Genomic DNA, 16,282 nt, shown 5'->3' with positions numbered 1-16,282 from the left:
CAGGCAAATTTTACTATGTTTTAATCTTACAAAAAATGATTCGTCAATAAATTAGAATAATAAAAAAAATTGCTCTCATTTATTTAAAATTTAATAAAAATGAACCACGTACATATTAAGTAAAATATATAAATTAATAAGCTAAAATTAATATATTTAATTTTTCGTTTTAAATAAAAGATGTTTCAGGTTTTGACCAACCTTGCTTTTATTTGGTAACATAAGATGCAAAAGAAAAATGTAACTGATTAATATTTGGAGGAAACTTTTTCAGATTATTTTTATAAAAATATAACTTAAATCGCCCACCGTGGGGCTCGAACCCACGACCACAAGGTTAAGAGCCTTGCGCTCTACCAACTGAGCTAGACGGGCTATTGATTGTAATGAAACTCTCTATTATAATTAACAAATAGGTCCTTGGAGCTTGGCACACGCTATAAACCACATATTTCTGCATTAAATTATAAAATGTACGAACGTATAAAGTAAAAATAAAAATATTTGTACCGTTAATTTCAATTAGAATACTTCATGATCTCGTTAACTTGAAATTAATGAAAAATGTATTTTTATTTTCGGAGTTAAATTATACATCATATATCTGTATAAAATATTAGCTAGATTTTTTTATTATAACTTTACATACTCGTACTCTTTGATACATTCTGCTTATAAAGTTTGACGAGACAAATTTTCAAAGTTGAGCTAATAAGATATTTGCTTCTCTCTTTTTTCCCTCATTTGCTTTATTATGCATTTTTAAGATAGTAAACTTACAATCAGCTTCCGGGGAAACGCTAAAAAAACATGGAAGCATTTTGATCCAGATTGATCAGCCAACCTATCACTAAGATAACAAGTAACATTCTCTTTATTTTAATTACTCAACAATTACTCGTTACAATTCCAAAATGACATTATAAATTTAAGATGTCCATTAATCTGCAATGATCAAGTGGCCAATTGATTGCCAAGTTTAGCCATTAAAGAGAATCAAGTGACTCATTTGACAGAAAACACATTTGAAACATGTTTGGAACTAATCAAAGAAATAGTCATAACTTCTGGTGGCTCCTAGATGTAGACATGAATTTGTTATACGGCATTAAGGTTGAACTACATACAGACATACAGAAAAGACCAAAATTCAATGGACCATCAGTAAACCCTGCTATTGGAGTGAAATAGCATTAGTTCAGGGAAATTGGGAAATATAAACCAACTTAAACATCTACCATGCAACTGCATCATACTTCTCCAGTCTGGTTTTGACATATCATTATCCTAAAGTATGAGTACAATTTACAAGGTATTCCTAGATTTTTGTTCCAAAACAGATGTTTTTACAAGATATCTAATCATTACTGAGGCAAAAGAATGAAGCTCTCAGATATTTCAGCGCATACAGTGATGGAATCAATCAACTTTTGGTTCAGATTTAACCAAGAAACCTTTTCTGGCTTTGTCATCAGTATTTTCACTGTTTAAAGAAACCAAATAACAAATTATGATCCAGAAAAGAAGAAAAAAATACTTATATGAATTGAATCATGAGAAAAGTGATAATACAAAAACCTGTCTATAGCTTCTGTTTTGGAGATCAAGGTGAGTTCCTTAGAAGCAAGATATTCACAGAAACTAGGGAGGTTTTTCTCTTGACAGAAATTCCATAGATGTTTAAGGAAATCATTGAACTGTTCCGGTTCCTTCACAAACAAAAAAATTGTTAATTCATCAAGTTAAAAAGCCAAGGCAGATAAAACAAAGAAATTCAAAGGGTGATAACAAATAAATTAACAGTTGAACAGGGAAAATCCTAACCATCTTCTATGAGCAAGAATAAGGAAGATGCTTACCTGCTCAAGGATGCAACCCTTGCGAAGTGCAACTAAACATTCCAGTGCTTTAGGATAGTTATCCCCTTCATGGGAGTCCTCCACCAGGTCAAATATTTTATTTTTCATTTCATTAATGGCTTTTACAACCCAATCTGGACTATCTCTGCGTGAAATCAAGGCTTCAAAATATTGAACGGGAGTCAGATCCCCAATTTTCCCAACATTAACAGATGCATTTCCGGTGAGATTGGCTGGTTGAGCAGTAATGTTTCCTTTAACCTCTTCATCATTTGAAAAAGATCTCTTTCCTCCCAATAAACGCCTCGACTTTTTCTACAGCAAGATATATTGAATTTAAATCATAATTGAAGTTTGAAACAAAAAGGAGCAAAGGACTCATTCTTACCAAGGGATTTCCCTTTAGCTCAAAAGACCTACAAAATGAGTCTATTTCAGATTTATTTTGCAAAAGCAGGTCAGTATCAGGCTCTGTAATTTTCTTGAGTGTGCCATCAAGAGGAGGTACTGCCACATCTGGATCCTTTGATTTCAGCTCAAGATAACGATAAAAGCGCTGAAAGATTGAAGAAATATATCTGTTAACTTTATCTTAAGATTACCCTTTTTGGGGGGAGAGAGGATATTGTATTAGATATCAATGCTAATTTTTTGGGAGGGTAAATAAGCTGATTAACGAGAGGGCAAGCCTGGTGCAGCGGTAAAGTTGTGCCTTGGTAACTTGTTGGTCATGGGTTCGAATCCGGAAACAGCCTCTTTGCATATGCAAGGGTAAGGCTGCGTACAATATCCCTCCCCCATACCTTCGCATAGCGAAGAGCCTCTGGGCAATGGGGTACGAAGTTTTTGAGGGCAAGCCCTGGTGCAGCGGTAAAGTTGTGCCTTGGTGACTTGTTGGTCATGGGTTCGAATCCGGAAACAGTCTCTTTGCATATGCAAGGGTAAGGCTGCGTACAATATCCCTCCCCCATACCTTCGCATAGCGAAGAGCCTCTGGGCAATGGGGTACGAAGTTTAAATAAGCTGATTAACTTTTAAAATACACAAGATAGCAAGAACTGCAGTGTAGGTTTACACATTACTAACATGGGTATTGGCTGCGCCCCATGTCTTTCTTTGAAATTAGTTCATCTTATTAATAAACTATTAAGCATTCTTCTCCATATCTTAAAGCATCCAGTACTATCTCTAGCCAACAAGAAATGCTAAATGCAGATTCACAACTCAAGTAATGATCATAACTTAAGTAAAAACAACCCCAAGTCAAAAATGAAATTACAAATCCTTCTGAGGGACAAAAAAACAGAAGACAAAGAAACATGGAAATATATGCGAATAAAGGCAGAAGTGAGAACATAAACTAGAAACACGTGAGTGAATAGAATAAGTACCTCTAACACTGGATTTGGTGTAAAGTCAGGTAGCAAAACTTCCTCTTGCCCATGTGGTGCAAGATCAAGCGTTTTTATTAAGTTAGCTGCAGCCTCTAGCTGTTGTCCATTTGGTTGCCACGATGCTGGGAAATTAGTGAAGGAAGGGAATTGAAACTCTCGCACATCCTCAGCAAAAGGAAGTACATTTAAGTAAAATGAATCAGGCTGCACAGAAAACTAAGAAATAAATAAAAAATGAAGAGGCAAAATTGAAGCCAGTACAGATAAACCAATATAAAATACAAGAAACAAAGACAGAAAAAACCTACAATATTTTCTTTATCAGATAAATTGGGTGTCAAGACCCCAATGACAACATTCGCTTGTCCCTGTCTCCAAACACAACGTACTATTGCCACCTTATTCATTTCCTTCATAGCCCTTGCTACTGCAGAAACTGCAATCATGGCTCTTGTATTTCCAGGTTCAGGTAGGAAAACATATACATCTTTCATGTAATGGTGTCTGTAGTACACATTTCATTTTCAGACAAGAATAAAAGAGATATAGAGTCAGGAAATCTCCCTTAATAAATTTGAATCAAATATATTCTTTTAGAGCATATACAATCTTACCTAAATACATTAGAAGAATCAGTAAATCCCATGAGCTTCACACCTTTTTCCGGTTTGAATTTAACAGCCTCCCACTCAGCAGAGGATATGGGAACTATTTGAGGCCCATAAGGATAGCCTTTAATTCTTTGGTCAGGGGGGACAACTTTGTCAGGATCTTTAGAACTCTTGTGTTCATAATCTATTTTGACTTCATGTTTAGCAAATTTATCATTTGGAGGAGCCTTATCAGAATATTTCTTCATAGAAGGAAATTTCTCTTCAGTTGTTTTCTTGTATACCATTACCTGATTATCATTAACAATTTCATGAAAACAAAATACTGTTTTGTTTTACTTAGAATGTTTTTTTTTAAAAGACAAATTGAATAAATAACCCACTTGTACGGAGCACCTACTTGCTATGCTAGAATGAGAAGAAAGAAAAATAAAAACAGTTAGGATATAAGGAAAAGGAAGAGTTAGTTAATATAGTTAGACTACTAATGAGTTAGTTTGTTTGTTAGAGGAGTTTATTAGATATAAATAGAGGAAGAAGGATAGGAGGAGAGGGGAATCTTATCATTTGTAGATTGAACATTAGCTCTTTGTGAAAGGAGAAATCCTTCGTGAAGGGGAAACCTTTGGAGGAGAGTTTTCTCTCCTATTTTCTGTTCTTTTCTTACTAGTCAATAAAATCTTTTATTTTCTTCCTCATTTCAATTCTTGGTTCCTAACCAATTGGTCCGACTTGCCGGATCTTAGAGGGGAAGCCAGTGTTAGAGATGGAGGAAGCACAAATTTGGGTTAAGAAGGTGGAGCTGCCAGCATTCATGGGGACAGACCCAATTGGTTGCATTGCTAGGGCTGAAAAATTCTGAGGTACAAGAAATTCCTTCGTTCCATAAGCTGCAATATGCATTCATGAGCATGGAGGGTGCTGCGACACATTGGTTCTACATTTGGAGCCAGAACAACCCTGATTTAAATTGGGGGTCATTTTCCATAGCTTTGTTCGGAGGTCTCCATGGTAACCACATCTTTGAAAGATTGAGTATCTTGAAGCAAGAAAAGCCAACTAAGACAGAAACCCACGTCAAAAAATGGGAGACTTCCACGGAGTTCTTGAAAGGGAGGACCAACATTTCAGAGCGGAAACACATGTTGCGCAAGATATTGAATGAAGAAGTTGATTCCCATGCCTCTCAACAAGACAAAAATAGGATGGAGGGAACTAGGTCAGAATTCAGTGAAGCAAAGGCTAGTTCTTGGGCAAGAAAGGTGGAACTACCCAGCTATAATAGAAGCATAGAAGGGGGAACTGATTTGAAGGGTAGCAATTTTGAGTGTGACAGTGACCCATTACAGTTCTTGAAATCAGAAAACAGAAGTAAAGAAGGTTCAGTAATCAAGAACCACACCCTTTGTGGTGGAGAAGAAACCAAAAATGATGAAGCAAAGTTAGCAAGAGAAAAAAAGATTGAAAAGGTTATGGAGGAAGAAGTTGATCCATCGATAAAGAGGGAGAAGCACAAGGAAAATAGAGTGACAAATGGGGGCTGCGGAGACGATTTTCTAGATAACCCAATTACAGATTTGATCAAGAAGGAAGTCGAAGTTGGTGATTCAACCAAGCCACATTGTTTTCAAGATTCAGACTTCCATAAAAAGATTGTTATGGTGAAACAAAAATCATTCATGAAGGTGGTTGGAACAACAATGGTGCGGGAATCTTGGAATGTCAACTTGTTGGGTGAGCCTTTAGCATTAAATTCTGTTGCATCTATGGCTGACAGCTTAGCCATGGAGCTAAGGCAGAAGGAATGTACTGAGCCAGTCAAGCTGATTAAAGTTATATGGAGTCCACCCTTGTCCCTCCCACCACCGAAGCCACCGGACCTCAGTTTGCATGCAGGGGCAGTGGGTCGCTCCTAGCTAAGCTACAAGGGGTGCAGTTGTCTTCCAGCAATCAGACAAAACTTAAGGAAGTTTAAGTGAGCAATTCCAGTGTTCAGATTCCAACCCTAAGGACAAGGTTGATTTTTAGGAGGGGTGTATTGTTAGGATATAAGGAGAAGGAAGAGTTAGCTAATATAGTTAGACTACTAATGAGTTAGTTTGTTAGAGGGGTTTATTAGATATAAATAGAGGAAGAACGATAGGAGAGAGGGGGATCTTATCATTTGTAAATTGAGCATTAGCTCTTTGTGAAAGGAGAAATCCTTTGTGAAAGGTAAACCCTTGGAGGAGAGTTTTCTCTCCTATTTTCTGTTCTTTTCTTACTGGTCAACAAAATCTTTTATTTTCTTCCTCATTTCAATTCTTGGTTCCTAACAGACACGATAAACAAGTAATCGTCAACTCCAAAAGAATTTATATTCATTATTCAAGCAAAAGATTAAAAGAAATGTGATGTTAAACATTAAGATGCAGATGCAAGAGAAAACATTGGCTATTCAACTTTAATCAGAAATAAATTGTCCATGGAGTCAGGGTACATGGACAACTCTAAATTAGAGCATTTGATAATTGATAATCATTTACAGTAGAAAAAAATAACATAAGATGGCAAAATAACATTAAATATCAAATAAATGACAATGAAAAGGAAAAACAAGTGAAATGAAAAGATTTATCAACTATGCTGGGTACATCAGATAAATGAATATAAATGACATTTAAAAAGTGCATTCATCATGGGATGGAAATTAAAGTTATTTATATACATAGATCACCTTAATGCTCAGTTTTGGACTGATTTCAAGATGCCCTCTGAAAACTGTAACCAGAGCTATATTTCTTGTTCGAAGAGCACCAAACAAAGAAATTGGATTCTCCACATACAACAATCTTGTTGATGTTTCCTTTGAAAAAATATTTAACAAGCGATCATTCTCATCCATTATTCCCTTGTTTGCATCTTGACTAAGCTTTCCTCTCATAATTATACTTTCCATTTTTATACCATGGGCAGTCATTTGTTTGGCAATGGTGGTAACTTGCTCTTCCTTTGTTCCTTCATCAGATTCTTTTATTTGACATTGTGCATTTGTAATAAGACACACACGTTTCTTTCCCTTGTTTGTTACTCCAAATTTTTTTACTAACACATCCATGCCAACAATGACAGCATCAAGAACTAACATCAAAGTCAAGAAATACAGAAAAGGGTAAAAGTGAGCTGATGAGGTAAAATCAATGGTAGTAGGAAAGGATCAACTTCCTCTTGGAAATTTAATAATTAATCTTATAAAGTTTTGCTAATGATTACATTCCATGATTTTAATAACACAAACATATTGGTTTTCAGGAAAATCTAAATATACAAATCATGCAAACAAAAAATAGTTGACAAAATTAAAAAAAAAAAAAATAGTTACTCTTTAAAAAAGAAAGCAAACAAATTGTACAACAGAAACAGAGGTTTTCTTTATGTGAAGATTTAGAGATATATAGCTAATAATTCAAAAAGGAAAATAAAAGAACTCAAATGAAAGATAAATGGCATTAAGTAATACAGTGTAATCAGAAACACAAATGTCTGAGATCTCATACTCTAAAAGTAAAGAACTTGCAAAAGAAAATACTTTTTGTCAGAAGGAAACATGTGAGTATTTTAATGCAGGGAAAACTCAAAATCATGTAATATTTTGAGAAAAATGTGCTGATCAAAAAAAAAATTTTGAGATAAATGTTTCGAAAAAAAAAAAGATAACAATTAGCAAGTAAAAACTAGCATAATATAAAACCAAGAACTTCATGGATACAATCACCATCAGTTGTTCCTCGAGGCAGTTGTTGTAAAGCCTCAACAATATCTCCATCCACAACTTTAATATTTTTCAAAACCACAACATGTTGATACCCACCCACTTCCGTAGTAAGCTCATTATTAGTGTCTGAAAAATGTCAACATAAACACAGGTGAGGAAGGCCCTTGATCAAATTCTAGAAGCAGGATTCTTCCAGTGACACAGCAGCGTGAATAGTGGTAAACACTCAGTTTAGTCAACAGGGCAAAGATTCTATTTAGAATGAGAATGAAACACAACAGAAGCAAAAGAAAATCAAGGAGGATCATCTTGCTCCCCATTTCTCCATTACAGATAGCTACCATTTACAGTGAAAGGAAAACTTGGTAATCAAATAACAACATAAACAGTAATGAAACCAATAAACACCAAGTCAACAGCATCCATTGAATAGTAAAGATTAAAGTGAGTGAGTACCTTCAGTTCCAAATAAGACTATTCCCACTTCATCATATTTGCTATAGATCAGCTGCACATAAAACAAAAACAAAACCAAAACCAAAACAAAAGGATCATGTTATGGAAACTATCAACTAACGAAACCAAACAAACAAGATTGAAATAACAAAAAACCAAAACAAAAAAGAAGAAAAAAAAAATGAAACTTCGAATAGATAAGAGTATGGAAATGACCAGTACCTTCTTATGCACAAGCATGGAGCAGACTTTCTCAATTTCAGAAAGAGCGGGATGCATTGACGGGCCCACATCAAGCAGCAAAAGCAACGCTTCCTGTTTTTTCACCATAAAATTTAATTGTGGTAACGAAAAACAAACTCAAATTTAGGCTTTCAGAAGTAATGACAATGGTAACATTCTAAATGGGGTTTCACCGGAAAATAATAAAATTCGAAGTAAAACCCTAAATTCGGATAAGTGAAGTTGGGGAATGCAAAAAGGTATTGAGAAATGAAGGAAAAACCGTACCTTGTTTCGAGCCATGGGTGGAAAAGGCAGAGAGAGAGAGAGAGTGAGAGACAGAGAGAGAAGCTTGTAGAGGAAGGAGCGTTACTTATATGTAAGTTGCTGCTTCGTTCATCTTCGGTCTTCCCGCTTCAAAACTCAAAGGTCCCACCAATACAGAAATTTTTGTGAGAAAAGAAAAATTGTTTTAGGGGGCTGGGGATCAGGGATCTATTCTCACGCATCTCATGAAATAAAAAAAAATATTTATTCTTATGAGATAAAAATCTTATTTGTGAACAAAAATAATAATATCATTTTCCTACTCACTCTCGTATTAATGATTTATTTATGTAATTTTTCTAATTTTTATCATTTTTCAGATTTTTTGTTCATATGTCAATTTTTATTTATGGTCAATTTCATGAATTTTAAAGGAATAATTAGAGGGATTTTGTCATAAAATATAAGATATATAGCATTTTAAATATAATTTGCTTATCATTTATTGGTCTTCTAATAAAATTATTTGTTTTGTAAAAAATAACATCTTTAACAAAATAATAAGAATATTATAATAATTTTAATATATATTCCCAATAAAAAATAATTTAATCAAACATATATCTTAATTATTCTCATGAATGACATTCTCAACTAATTTTATCTTAATCTTCTCTTATTAATAATAATAAAGCAAGTTAGGTTTGAGGTTATTTTTTCTGCTTAAAACTGTACCATATTCGAACAACGACCTTAATGTTGAAATATTCTTCTCCATAACCAAAGTTCATAAATACAAGCAATGCTTGGAGTCTCCATGGCTCCCATAAGGGGCGGACCCAAGTTGAAGCAGAGTGTGACTATAGCCACATCAGAAATTTTGAAATTATAATTTTAACTTAAAACTTTTTAAGTTAGTTTATTAAATTAAAGATATTTAGTAAAATTAACTATTATGCTAATTGATAAATAAAAAAATAACCTAAAGAACATGTAATTATAACAAAAATCATTAGTTTTAATTTTTAAGATAATTTTTTATACTTATTATTTTTGTTTAAATATTAAATATTTACTAATGTTAAATAATATAATGTTAAAAATAATGTTTTTTTTATATTTACACGTTCTTAGTTTGTTTTTTTACAAAGACTACATGTTCGTAGTTATAAATCAGCACTAAGTTATGATATTAAAATAATAAACATATAGTATTAAAATAAAATTTTAATGAAATAAATATATAACCCAAAGATAGCTAATGTAATAGGTTGTGCTTCGGGCAATAACTTTATGACTGCTCTTACGATTCAAAAGGATAAAGACAAAAATTGTTTCGGAATAAACAAGTATCTCAATTTGCTAAATTGATTGAAGAGGGTCAGATAGAGACTGGTAGTGGATTAAATCAAGAATCGTCTATTACTAAAGCGGGTGACACTCATTGGGGTTCCCACTTTAGGACTTTCACTACTTTGATGATTATATATGGTGCCATTATTGAGGTACTTGAAGAAGTCGAAAAAGATACGTCATTTAAAAAATATGGTGAAAATATGCTTTTGCTATATGTGCTTGAGTCCTTTGATTTTATTTTCATGTTATACCTGATGGTTGAGATTTTAGGATTTACAAATGATTTAAGTATAGTGCTACAAAAGCGTGATCAAGATCTTTTGAATGCTTTATCACTTGTCAAAGCCACCAAAGAAGAATTACAAGAAATGAGGAATGATGGATGGGAAGAACTTATATCTAAGGTTATGGAAATTTACAATAAGCATGATATTGATGTGCCTTATTTGGATGCACTGTATGTGCAAGGGAAGAAACTTAGACGACATGCTACCACTTCTAGTGTTTTTGATTTGCATCATTATAAGCATGATTATTTATTTAGTGTTTTGGATTTGCAGTTGCATGAGCTCAATGATAGATTTGATGAAGATACTACTGAACTTTTACAATATGTTTCATGTTTGAGTCCCTCATCATCATTTGAAGCTTTTGATGTGAAAAAATTGTTGAGGATGGTTGAACTTTATCCAAATGATTTTGTAGATGTGCCGGAAGTGGTGGTGCGACATCAGCTTCAGAATTATGTTAGAAATGTTCGATGTGATCCAAAATTTGTAAAGTTAAAAGGACTTTCAGACCTTTGTGCAAAGCTTGTGGAAACAAAAAAGTGCAACACATTTGATATAGTTTATAGACTTCCGAAGTTGGCTTTAGTCTTGCCGGTAGCAACTGCAAGTGTGAAACGTGTTTTTTCAGCTATGAAATTTGTGAAGAGTCAGCTATGTTACAAAATGGGTGATCAATGGTTAAATGATCGTCTTGTAACTTTTATAGAAAGAGATGTTCTTGGAACAATCAACAATGATGTTATTTTAGCTTATTTTCAAAAAATGGATAGTAGACGATTTTCATTGTAAATACATTTCCTTAAAAAACATTATTTCTTATTTTCAATATATTTTAGTCTATAATTTCTTTTATATTTTAGCCACACTGATATTTATTGTCTGGATCCGTCCCTGGCTCCCATGCGCTATGGATAAATGTTTCCTATGCAATTTATAATTTTAATGTTTCATTTGCAATTTATAATAATTACTTTGTGTTTCCAACATAATCTCAATATTTCCTGTGTAATTTATCATAAATCCAACATTTCCCTTATGATAACACTCAAGCATGGGATTTTCGTTTACTCATTTTCTCATCTGTCTATTTTTCTTCTATGCATATGTAGTCATTTTTGTTTACCCTTTTCCCAATCTAATCCTTGTTTTTTGTTTTGTTTTTTAAGGATCTTGGTAAGCTTCATTTAAATGTGTATCTCAATCACCAAACTTATCACACATATATTGTTGCGAGAAGTGTAATTATTTGTTTGTTACATGTATTTTTTTTTCCAGTATGCTCATGCAAATATAGATCATCATATGAATACTAGCCTATTTTCTTATAATTTCATGGTAACATACCTCTACCTACTCATTTTTTGAATGATTTCTATGATAAGATTCCCGAAGTAATAAAACTCACAAATCCTACCTTGAATGGGTTTGATGTCAATATGTAAAAGCATTATAAAAAAAAAGTTTTTTTTAAAGAGTGACATTAAAAAGATATGTGATTTTTATGGAATAAACTATGAAGGTTGGTTAACTTTTATATATTTTAGAGAAACATGTTTGTCATACATGTTAAAAATCGATGAGGAGATGAGATAACATACCCTAGTGGGAAAAATCATTTTTCTTTGCCCATGAAACAAGTTGTCATGTCAACTACCAATGGAAGCATCAATGACAATCAATTTTATCATGCTTCAATCAAGCTTTTAACCACGACTGATATCAATGGCTATGATTTCAAAACTTTTTTTTATTGTTTTGAAATAAATAAATTATTCATCTCTGTTAGATATTGATTTTGATTGTTTATAATCTTTTAGGAAATGTCTTCCGGATTTTGTTTGCATGCTTTCTTTGAAACAACAAGCTCAATTTTGTTGGTTGACGGATGAAATAACAACATTCATACTAGAAGGAGGTTGAATAATGTGTTCATCAAAGATATAATAAACTTATATCTACTTTTAACGCGTGCACACACACACACGAAAATGTAGAAGGGGAATAGATCGTCCACGGAGAAGAAAAGTAGATTTTAATAAATACAAGTTTAATCGTCCAGAGACTTGGTAGCAGAGAGTCCTTTTAAAATCGTTTTTCAAATAAACACTTTGTATTAAACAAGTGACAAAGAGTGTTAAAAGAATGTTCAATAAACCATAAAGGATAGAATTAGAAACACTTAGTTTATACTGGTTCACTCAACCTAAGCTATGCTTAGTTCTTCTTTACTCAACAGTAAATGATTCTACTAATCAAAACTTGATTACAAACAAATATTCTAATCTGCCACTCCTGGCTTTACAAGTAATTTTAATACCACTTCTAGCACTTTCTTATACTCTCATTGAATCTAAGAAATTCAAGTATTTTTTAACACTAAGTCAATTATGGCTTTCACGAACAGAAATTTGGATGAATACAAGTATTCAACAACACTCAAAGAGTGCATAAACAATAAAGCTCAATTACAAAATGATTTTTCTTAACAAAGAATAAACAAATGAAAACTTTGTATAGGTCGTTCAGTAATTTCTACAAAGTTTCGCTTTAGTTAATTTCTTGTCAGTATTTATCTTTACTTCTTTTTGAGTAGTGATTGTCTTTTATAGAATTTTGTGAGGGATTTGCTACAGGATCAATGTTGATTCCTTGAAAAAATCATTGTCTCACAGTGAAGGAAAAAATGCTTCATGGTGTGCTCTGGTTTGCAAGGATTTGTTGTAATAATTTGGTCCTAGCATTTTGAAAATCTGTAACGCTCGTCAGTTTTGGAAGCCAAATTGAATGGCTGTTAATGGGTGGTAATGAGCACTAATGAATTGTAACAGCCAATAATGAGTGGTAGTGGTAGTAAATGCATTCTTGATGGTAGAATGTCTATATAAGCACATGAATGTGATCCCTGAGCTTATCCCTTCGAATTCAGTCTTATACACCATCTAGAGAGAGGAAGAGAGAGCTTGAAAGAACCAAAACAAGAAACTCTTCATAGCAATGACTGGAGGTATGATTTGATCTGTAATTTCTGCATTTTATTAATAACCTGTGTTTTTTTTTTTTTGTAGTTTGTAATATCACAGGTTAAGATCTGCGTATGGGTCGGGTTTGACCCGCTAAAGGTTGAAGATGATGAATAGTGTTTGTTAAAAAAAAAATCCTATGTTTTGAACTAATTGGGTGTCGAACCCTTGACTCCTAGAATGCAATAGTACAAGCAGACCACTAAACCAATAAAGCTTTTCAAATATATAATCGTTTTTAATACATTATATACTCATTCTGCTTTACAGTTTTTGGAATTTTGATTTAATTTATGCATGAATATATTCTGGAAAATTTTATTCTATGCATATATATATATGAAATAAAATGCATAATATTATGTTTCAATTATAAAATTATATGAGAATCTTATTCATAATTATATTGTATCTTGATTTTGAAATGCAAAATACCATTTATTCTCATATAATAAAGTTTTATGTCTAAGTGATCTTTATAATTTTGATTAATTATGGATTAGCCACAACATCTATATTAGATTAAAATTATATATTAAGTTGGTTAAAGATCATATAAGGAATTAAACATAATATTGTAATTAATTATACTTATATAATGAACTTTATCTCATAGAAATTTTTATTATATCTGTATAATTAATTGGGATAAAATGACGTATTATTTTTCATGATTTACCCACAGGCATCATGATGTATGTATAATTTTTCGATTTTATCAAAAAGTAAATATTTATGATAGAAATTAAATTATTTTCATGTTGTACCCGTAAAGCATGAATATTGAGCAAGTAATTTGATTATTCTATCATAAGATTTAATTGTTTCTTATTAAATTAAAAATTTAGCCCACAGGCAATTTTTATGTCACAAGATTCAATTTTATGGTATGTTTACATTGGTAAAAGATACAATTAAGATTAGTATGTCTCAAATTTTGACATAAGCCTTTGAATTTTGCAACTTCTCAAACTATTAGTTTTTTTGATATTCAATGTGATGTTCCCAAACTCAAAGGAGATAACTATAAGATATGAAAGGAGAGAATTCTTCTACAATTGGGGTGGATGTACATAGACTATGCTATAAGGAAAGACGAACCACCTACAATCACTGATGAAAGTAGCCCAGCTGACGTTGCGCTATATGAGCGGTGGGAGCGATCCAACCGGCTCAGCGTGATGTTCATTAAGACCAAAATCTCGGCTGAGATACCTGGTTCTGTTGACCAGCATGAAAAGGTCCGAGACTTGCTTAAGGCCATTGATGATCAGTTCATCACTTCAGATAAAACTTTAACAAGCACCTTGATCATGAAGTTTTCTTCTCTTCGACTCACCAGTGTGAAAGGTGTGCGTGAGTACATCATGAAAATGCGAGATATTTCAGCTCAACTTAAGAAACTAGAGGTTGATATGTTTGAGTCCTTCCTAGTGCATTTCATTTTGAACACCCTTCCACATGAATATGGGCCGTTTAAGATTTCCTACAACACACATAAAGATAAATGGTCTATCAATGAATTAATGACCATGTGTGTTCAGGAAGAAGAAAGACTTGTAATGGAGATGGGTGAGAGTGCATTGCTGACTACTGCTTATGGGAAGAACAAAACAATTAAGTCTCAAGCTAATCAGAAGAGGAATGGTAAAATACCACCTCAAGCTGATATTAAGAAGGTGGCAAAGTGTTTCTTTTGCAAGAAGAAGGGACACATGAAGAAGAATTGCCCCGGGTTCCAGAAATGGCTTGAGAAGAAAGGTAAATCAATCTCATTAGTATGTTATGAATCTAATATGGTTAGTGTTAATATTAACACCTGGTGGATTGATTCTGGATCTACTATTCATATTGCAAATTCTTTACAGGGTATGCAAAACCTAAGGAAACCAGTGGGAAGTGAGCAAAGCATTTTATCAGACAATAAGCTAGGCTCACATGTGGAGGCCATTGGAACCTGCATTTTGACTTTAAGTAGTGGCTTTATTTTAAAATTAGAAAGGACTTTTTATGTACCAAGTTTTTCCTGAAACTTGATTTCTATTTCAAGGCTTGTACCGTTTGGATATTCCTTTAATTTCAAAGACACATCATTTGAATTATTTTATAATTCTGAATGTGTTGGGAATGATATCTTATCTGATGGTCTTTATCTTCTTGGTTTACAAAATAATGCCACTTATAGTTCTATGCATGTTCAAACTGGTATTAAAAGGTGTAATATTAATGAGAATTCCTCTATGTTGTGGCACCGGATATTAGGACATATCTCCATTGAGAGGATTAAAAGGTTAGTGAAAGATGGGGTACTCAATACTCTAGATTTTGCTGACTTGAAGACTTGTGTGGACTGCATTAAGGGTAAGCAGACCAACATGTCTAAGAAAGGTGCTAACAGGAGTTCAAGCATATTAGAAATAATTCATACTGATATTTGTTGTCCAGATATAGATGCACGTGGTCAGAAATATTTTATCACCTTTATAGATGATTATTCACGATATATGAATGTTTATTTGCTTCATAACAAATACGAAGCATTGGATGCCTTCAAAGTCTTTAAGGCTGAAGTTGAGAACCAATGTGGCAAGCAAATAAAAATAGTGAGATCGGATAGAGATGGAGAATACTATGGCAGATATACTGAGAATGGACAAGCACCTGGTCCCTTTGCAAAGTTTCTTCAAGAACATGGGATTGTTGCCCAATACACTATGACTGGTTCTCCAAATCAGAATGGTGTGGCAGAAAGAAGGAACCGGACATTATTGGACATGGTGCGGAGTATGCTTAGCAACTCCAATCTTCCTAAATCCTTGTGGGCTGAAGCACTAAAGACGGCAGTGTATATATTAAATCGTGTTCCAACCAAGGCTGTCCCAAAGACACCTTTTGAGTTGTTTAAAGGTTGAAAACCGAGTTTGAAACATATGCGCGTTTGGGGTTGTCTGTCTGAGGTGAGAATATATAACCCATAAGAGAAGAAACTTGACCCGAGGACCATTAGTGGGTATTTCATTGGATATGCCGAAAGGTCTAAAGGTTATAGGTTT

The 16,282-nt window shown here is 33.2% G+C and overlaps 2 protein-coding genes and 1 non-coding gene across 4 annotated transcripts; 1 reads left to right on the top strand and 2 right to left on the bottom strand.

Annotated features, from left to right (window-relative positions):
- Positions 1–302: 302 nt before the first annotated feature.
- On the bottom strand, positions 303–375 carry TRNAK-CUU. Its single transcript has one exon. It is a non-coding gene; the product is annotated as a tRNA-Lys (tRNA).
- A 660-nt stretch (positions 376–1,035) lies between these two features.
- On the bottom strand, positions 1,036–8,775 carry LOC114412630 (ATP-dependent DNA helicase 2 subunit KU80-like). Of its 2 annotated transcripts, XM_028376594.1 has the most exons (12): positions 8,585–8,773; positions 8,297–8,389; positions 8,075–8,126; positions 7,613–7,744; positions 6,581–6,984; positions 3,868–4,154; positions 3,562–3,757; positions 3,251–3,457; positions 2,248–2,415; positions 1,860–2,174; positions 1,579–1,709; positions 1,036–1,483 (listed from the first exon to the last, which is right to left on the bottom strand). In XM_028376594.1, the coding sequence occupies exons 1-12, from the start codon at positions 8,597–8,599 to the stop codon at positions 1,420–1,422; spliced, it is 2,064 nt and encodes a 687-aa protein (XP_028232395.1). In that variant the 5' UTR covers positions 8,600–8,773; the 3' UTR covers positions 1,036–1,419. The 2 variants fall into 2 exon arrangements, with proteins under 2 accessions (XP_028232395.1, XP_028232396.1); XM_028376595.1 differs by lacking the exon at positions 2,248–2,415 and having other exon boundaries at positions 8,585–8,775.
- A 605-nt stretch (positions 8,776–9,380) lies between these two features.
- On the top strand, positions 9,381–10,998 carry LOC114411330. The gene is made up of 2 exons (XM_028375042.1): positions 9,381–9,406; positions 9,888–10,998. Exons 1-2 carry the CDS (start codon positions 9,381–9,383, stop codon positions 10,996–10,998), a joined length of 1,137 nt encoding a protein of 378 aa, XP_028230843.1.
- The last annotated feature ends 5,284 nt before the right edge of the window (positions 10,999–16,282 follow it).

This window comes from Glycine soja, chromosome 5, assembly GCF_004193775.1.
Source record: "Glycine soja cultivar W05 chromosome 5, ASM419377v2, whole genome shotgun sequence".
Lineage (NCBI taxonomy): Eukaryota > Viridiplantae > Streptophyta > Magnoliopsida > Fabales > Fabaceae > Glycine > Glycine soja.
The sequence above is the reverse complement of the archived record's forward strand: the minus strand, read 5'-3'. Positions and strand labels throughout refer to the sequence as shown.